The 7,427-nt window shown below is 36.9% G+C and overlaps 1 protein-coding gene across 1 annotated transcript; it reads right to left on the bottom strand.

Moving 5' to 3' along the window:
* Nucleotides 1-2,823: 2,823 nt before the first annotated feature.
* On the bottom strand, nt 2,824-3,762 carry Olfr150 (olfactory receptor 150). Its single transcript, NM_146609.2, has one exon. The coding sequence runs from the start codon at nt 3,760-3,762 to the stop codon at nt 2,824-2,826; it is 939 nt and encodes a 312-aa protein (NP_666820.2).
* Between the last annotated feature and the right edge of the window lie 3,665 nt (nt 3,763-7,427).

Genomic DNA, 7,427 nt, shown 5'->3' with positions numbered 1-7,427 from the left:
TATATGGTCAGTTGACAGTTTAATGGTAGCTATCATAATTGCACACCTCCTAATAAGGTCCAGGTGGAAAAGATACACCCATACCTTGGTGTGTCATATCCAGTAATTCTGGAGCTTAATTTCCTTGATACATCTTAGTATACATATCACTATAGCTTCAATTCATCCATCCAAATGAATTTATACAGAATAAGTCATTTATCAGTTTGCATTGTGTGGATGGTGTCAGATAGATGGTGCATTCATATATCTACCCAGGAACATAGTCATCTCCTGTTGTATGCTGGCCCGCAGCCTACATGAACCAGGTACACCTGGGAGACATGCTGGGGCTGAAAGAGACTTAGACTGCGAGAGAGATTAATGGAGACCAAGACACATTTTCTGTTCAAGGCGCACGAGTTTACCAAGAGACTATGCTTATAAGGGGTACCCCTCCCTGACCCCGCCAGTCTGCTCTTGGTGCCTGGAGCCATAGCCATTCTGTCAGCAGTTGCTTAATCAGGAATCTCTCAAGAAGACAGGTTCAGCCTCTTGGCAGGTAGCAGAATCTCAGGTCAGTTGTCACTTCAAAAGGTTTATCTTCTGGATTCAGCAGGGCAGCTGTTTGTAACAATATGCATAAAACCCATGTGAGCCCAGGCCAGACCAAACCCCAGCATAGAGATGGGGAGTGAAAATGAAGCCTTACACTGTAAGACCCCCTTTCGGGGACCCCCACTCTAGTCTCGGGAGTGTGAGAGCACCCAAAGAAACACGAGGACCCACTCGCTGTAATTACATGAGGACGTTTAATTACGGAGCTCCGGACCGACATGCATCCCACACAGGAGATAACGGATGTCGGCCACGAGGCTCGAAAGCCAGGGGCTTTTATGGGGTAAGGGGCTTAGGGGTGTGGAATTCAGCATAGCGACACACTATTGGCTTATTCAAACATTAACAGAAAGAACACAGTGCATCAGGACTTTGTTCCTGTGGGCTGGGGGCTTATCTTTGTTCACATAGCAACCAGTTGATGTATGACTTTACCCGGCGCCAAGGGGCAATAGACAGAGGGCAGATTCCGGCCAGGTGGTGTTGACTTAGATAATATAGCCCTGCTATGTCTTCACAGTGCCCTTTATCTTATGGTCAAGATGTTCCCAGGAATGTTTTAACTACGAGGCATACCCAGGTTTGTTTTTCTCTTTTCTCAGCCCCAGGCAGCCTCTAGGCTCACAAACAACCAGCAATTTCTGAGTACTTTATATGACTTACAGTCTTGAAATTTCATCTTTCTTTCAACACCTAGCTGATGAGCAATTGGAAATTCATGGCTTCTGGAAGAGAACCAGTTATCTCTAAGAGAGTAGTCCCTAGTAAGTGGACAATGCTCTAACAGAATATTGGAGCAGCACAATATGGTTTTGACGCATTCTCAAAACATACAAAGGACACTGAGTTGAATGTATAAGGGGGAGAATGGATCTGGGAGGAATAAGGGCAGTATGATAAATAATATGTACAAAATTCTCAAATGTGTGTGTATGTGTATGTGTGTGTCTAAAAGGATTTATTAGGAGAAAATTTTGTTTTCTTAGATTTGGAATATGTCCACTACTTGCCATTAATTAGAAAACAATGTTCCAGTTCTAACTTTTTACATGAATTAATAACCCATAGTTTACATTTGCAAAAATGTTCCTTATGAATATGATATTTTATGTGAGTCAAAAAATAATATCTCCTTGTCATGGGGAAAAATAGTATAAAATTATCAGAAAAACAGAGTTTTCTACTGTAAAGTTTTTTTACACACCATAGATTCTGATCAGTGTTTACTCTTCCTCATCTCCTCTACCAGATCCTCCCCACCTCCCAACCCTCCAGTTCCACACTTCCTATCTCTCTGTCTTTAGAAACCAAACAGGAAAATAAAAATATAACAACAGCAACAAACAACAACAAAAACACTCAGAACAAAAGAAATGAAGAAAGAAGGACACAGAGAATGTACAGCAGGAGAGACATGTCCATACAAACACACACACACACACACACACACACACACACAAACAAATCACATGAAAACAGTAAAAATAATATGCAAGAAAATAACAGAAAGGTTAAAAAAAAGCCCAAAGAAATCAACACGAGACAAAAAGATCTTCAAAAATGTCACTGTTTGTATTGTGTTGGTCATGTGTTTGTCCTAGCACCAAACTTAGATTGGCATATCTGCACAAATATATGCCGACTTAGTCATGTTTGTAATTTGAGTATGTCACACTATCATGATATTTAATTCTCAATAAGAAAAAGAACTTATACCTTTTATTTACCAATGCTCTCTAATACAGATCTTCACATTTAATAAAACTTGTATATCACTTTTGTATTTTTGTAAAAATTATTTATTTCAGAGATCAAACTTTCAAAAGGTTGGGCAGTACACTTCTTTGAAAATAGCCATATAATCAAGATACTGAGAATATAAAAAGATATGATCATACGTACTTATTCCCCAAATAGAATAAGTAACCTTAGCTAAAAGAGCTATGTTAGATGTCTAAAAAGCACAATAACCATAAAATGCTTTGATGGATTTAAATATATATTTATAGGTTTTCCAGGTTGCCTTCTATGGGTGAACTCTGGGACATTTAAGAATTGTTTCTTTTTTCTTGTGTAAACCCATTCCTCACTGACAACCATTTTCCCCCACCCAAATAATCACATACTAACAATAATCTCATGAGCAGACATACATTTTTGTCTCTGTACATGTTCCTAAACAAAACTCATAGATATGGCATATTTTTGCTATGATAAATTTTTTTTTTATACATGAAACTTCTTTTTTTGAAATAACTTATTTAGAGCAAGTTTAACATCCCTATTCCTCAGGCTGTAGATCATAGGGTTCAGCATGGGCACAATAGTAGTGTAAAACACAGAGGACACTTTGCCTTTGTCTTTGGAGCTGACAGAGAAGGGCTGCAGATACATGAATGCCAGGGAACCAAAGAAGACAGAAACGGCAGAGAAGTGGGAGCTACATGTGCTGAAGGCTTTGAATCTGCCCTCAGTGGATTTGATACGGAGGATACTAATAATGATGAAGATGTAAGAACCCAGGATAGTCAATGTTGGAATAAAGATATTGAAAGCACTGAGAGACAGGAGTACTACCTCATTGACATAAGTACTGGAGCAGGCAAGCTCCATCAATGGGAAAAGATCACAGAAGTAATGGTTTATTATATTATCCTTACAGAAAACCACTCTTAGCATGCAGAAAGTATGAATTGCTGCACCAATGAAGCCCATGCCATATACCCCACCTACCATCCAGGAACAGACTTGGTAAGACATGGTGACATTGTAAAGCAAGGGATTACAAATGGCGACATAGCGGTCATATGCCATTGCAGCCAACATGTGACACTCAGATATAACAAAAGCAATGAAGAAATAGAGCTGAGTCATACATTCCTGATAGGAGATGACATTTTTTGTTGTCACAAAGTTCACCAGCATTTTAGGGGTGATTATTGTGGAGTAGCAGAGGTCAATGAAGGACAGGCTGCTGAGGAAGAAGTACATGGGGGTGTGCAGGTGCGAGCTGAGCAGGATCAGGATGATCATGCCCAGGTTCCCCAGCACTGTGAACAGGTAGATTCCAAGGAAGAGGAGGAAGAGGGGCAGCTGCAGCTCTGGTTTGTTGGTTAACCCAGAGATGATGAACTCAGTCACTCTGGACTGATTGCTGTATGCCATTTCTTCCTGAGAGTTCTATTTAAGAAGTAAAAAAAAAAAAAAAAAAAAAAAAAAAAAAAAACAACCAAACAAACAAACAAAATAGAAGTTATATATTTATTGTGCTTCCATCTACTGAGGTATAATACAGAATTTAAGTATTTGGGGACAGACACCACCATTTCTCTGACAATAACTTGTGCATGTTAGATGATGAAAAAAGGAATTCCTAAATTAAGGAATATGTGAATAACAGGTATATCTAAGCCATCTGCCTCCATTTGTGTTCTATTGCAGAGGAGTTTGTTCATGCTTGGTCTCAAACAATTGAAGGCTAGGTATTATTACTTTGTTTTCAGTTTTTTAGAACTCTATGTACCTTACTTGCAATACTCTCACTTCCTCTATTTATGAATATTTCAGATTAAAATATGCATATCATTCACAAGAGACCTCAACCAATACTACTGGAGGACTCCTATGGAAATTTAATTTACAAATGAAATAAAAATCCTTTGCACTTTTATTCAGTATTGAATAAGAGCTTTTATTTTGGTAATTAATTGAGAAAATAATATAAGACATTTTTATGTATAAAGCAAACATGGAGTGTCTTCTTATAAGTAATGTTGCTCTATATAGAAAATTCTAAACGGTATAAATACCCAAATGTATATCTATTGAAGTAGTGCATAAAGTTAGTAAGGATGTTCAAAAGAGATCAAGAGAAAACTCAAGAATCATACAATGTATTTCAAATATGTAATTTTGTAAAATTCTTGTGAGTAAAAACATAAGTCACAGTAGTTGAAAGGAGTTAGAGCTATGTAAATGGAATTCAAAGTTTCAGCATTCTAAAAATGAACAAAAACCTAAAATGTCATACAAATTCAGTGTAATTTCTGTGAACTCACAACTCTGCTTGTGTAAATATTGATGCACATGCCATACAATGCATAGAGAATATGTGTTGGTTCAAAAATCAGAGAAAATTAGAAAGACGGGAGTAAACTTGGGTATTGTACCTTTCCCAACTTGAAAATTGTTTTAAGCATTACAATATCAATATGGTGTCATATTGATTTAAGCATAGATGCACAAATCAATGAAGTGATATTGACATTCTAAAAACATCTGTGAAGAATTAATTCCCTATAAAGATTTTATAACATTCCAGTATTGATAGTAATTTTTCAACATATGATACTGAATTAATTACATAGCTCCCTTTAATCAGTAAAATTAATTTAAAATGGGTACTGGAAATAAACATAAGAGCCAAAGAAATAACAATAATATTGATGAAGATAATGATAAACCAACAGACTACATCTTTGCACGTTCAGAATTATTGTAGATTTTTTTGTAAGAAGCCCAAAGCAGAGGCAATCATACAAATTAGTAAACTGAGTTCTTAAAAAAAAATGTGCTTTATAAAACACAAGGAATATCTTGAAAAGATGAAAGACAGAATGAGAAAAAGTTTCAAGGAATATATTTGAAGAAGAAAGTCTAAGTAGTGTACATAAAGAAAACATAGAATACAACAATTAAAAGGACAAAAGGTTCTATTTGTAATGATCAAAAGGTGTAAGTAGCCATTCATCCATTGAGGATACACACATGGCCAATAATCATCAGGCAAATCTATTCAATAGTGGATGGACAAATGCAGTATACTTTGACCATAAAAAGGGACACTCAATAAAGATACCTGAAGACATGAGAGTCTGAAGCATACTAAGTGAAATGACGCAGACCAAGGTAATATATTATAGGACCCATTTTACAGTAAGTGTCAAAAATAGGCCAATTCATACACAGAGAGAACTTTCTGCCAAGTTCTGGGGAAAGCAGAGACTCACATGACTATTTTCTGGTAATGAGGCTTTAGTTAGGATGATATCAATGAAATGCTTTACCATGGAACGTGATATTGTCTATATGAATATAATCCAAGGATATGCTAAGCACATTGAACTATATAATGGAAAAATTATATATATATATGTGTGTGTGTGTGTGTGTGTGTGTGTGTGTGTGTGTGTGTGTATGTGTGTGTACGTATATATAACTGACACTGGCATATGCCTTCCAACACAACCTGCTGCTTTGTTATCCTCCTGGAAACTATTCCAATCAAGACTTTGCTTCATGCCAAATACATACATTAGCATTTTATCTGTGCTGGAATATTTTTCTCTCCAATAAGTATCTAAAAAGTGTTTTGATGACTTATATGCTAGTATAATCACTAAGTGTACAATCACTAATCTCTCTAATATGTAAACAAGAAAACATAAGCTTTTGTTTTTCTTTGTGTGTGTATATGCATGCTAGTAAGGGGTGTGTGTGTGTGTGTGTGTGTGTGTATGTGTGTGTGTAGAGATGTATAGGCCATGATATGCATGTAGAGATCAGAGTACAACTTTTGGGTATGGGTCCTTGCCTTTCCACATTCTTGAGACAGGGTCTCTTTGCCTAAACAATCCAAGGATAACGAGTTTCCTTAACCCCTGTAGTTTCTTCTACCTGTCTCCTATTTTTCAGCAAGGTGCTAGGATTACAATTATTACTATTGCTGATTTTTCTACTGGGTTATGGGGATCCTTACTCAGGTCTCCAGGCTTGTGTAGCAAGTGTGTTCACCCACTGCATAATACTTGCAACCCCACACCCTTGTAACCACTAAGTGATAATGAGTTAAAGACACAAGACACATAATTTAAACTGTTTCTTACATATTTCTTATGAAAGGAGCACAATGAACATCAGGAACAAAACAGAACATGAAACAATGAACTTTTCAGTGGGATCCGTAAAACATATAGCTGTAATTATCAGAAAATCAGATGATGTCCTCAATAATTTGCCTCATGTCTACTCTCTTCTAACTGCACAGTTGGCCATCGCTTGTCAAGGATCACCATCTCCAATTCTAGCTTGAAGGGTGTCTAGAGGTTACTGTTACTGATTCATAAAAAGTCTAATGGTCTAATGTAACTGATGTGTTCATCATTGTCAAAACCTTTACTAATTTTATAGCATGTGTTTTACAGAGTGCTTACATATACATACATAAGTATGAGTTGAATGTGTCCCCCAAGGTTATGGTAGGAATTTTGTCTCCAGTCTAAGAGTGAGGAGAAAGTAGAACATTAAAAAGGAGACCACTTTATAAGATCACCTGTTTAAGAAGAGGAAAGTAAGTTTGTTGTCACATGTGCAGATATGTAGCATAAGAATGAGCTTGGTTTCATGTGCACACTCTAGTGCTCTAGTTTGTGTACCCTTTGTCCTTCATTGTCTCACACAGTACTATTTGCCCTCTGACATTGAACTTCCAAACATTCAGGGACTAGAGACAGATGAATTTCTGATCAGTATATATTGCCTATTTTAGAATGTAGTACTGTGTTAAATCAGCGTATAACAGACACAGACAGAAATCATACAATTCTAAGTGTTTCACTGGCAAGGTGAATGGTTTTTCTGCTCTCTTTGCTTCTCACCAGCTGTCCCAGGAAGCACTAGTCCTCATCCCATTATCTGCATTATGTCTTGCAAAGTCTTTGTCGCTTTGAGAGTAGTCAGGAGTCCTGATCCAGGACAGGTAGCTAAGCTAACCTGAATCTGTTTCAGACAAAAATCTCTTAGTCCTGAAGCTTTGTATTCAGCTCTGTTAA

Source organism: Mus musculus, chromosome 9 (genome assembly GCF_000001635.26).
Source record: "Mus musculus strain C57BL/6J chromosome 9, GRCm38.p6 C57BL/6J".
NCBI classification, from domain to species: Eukaryota; Metazoa; Chordata; class Mammalia; order Rodentia; family Muridae; genus Mus; species Mus musculus.
This window is presented reverse-complemented; position numbering and strand designations above follow the sequence as displayed.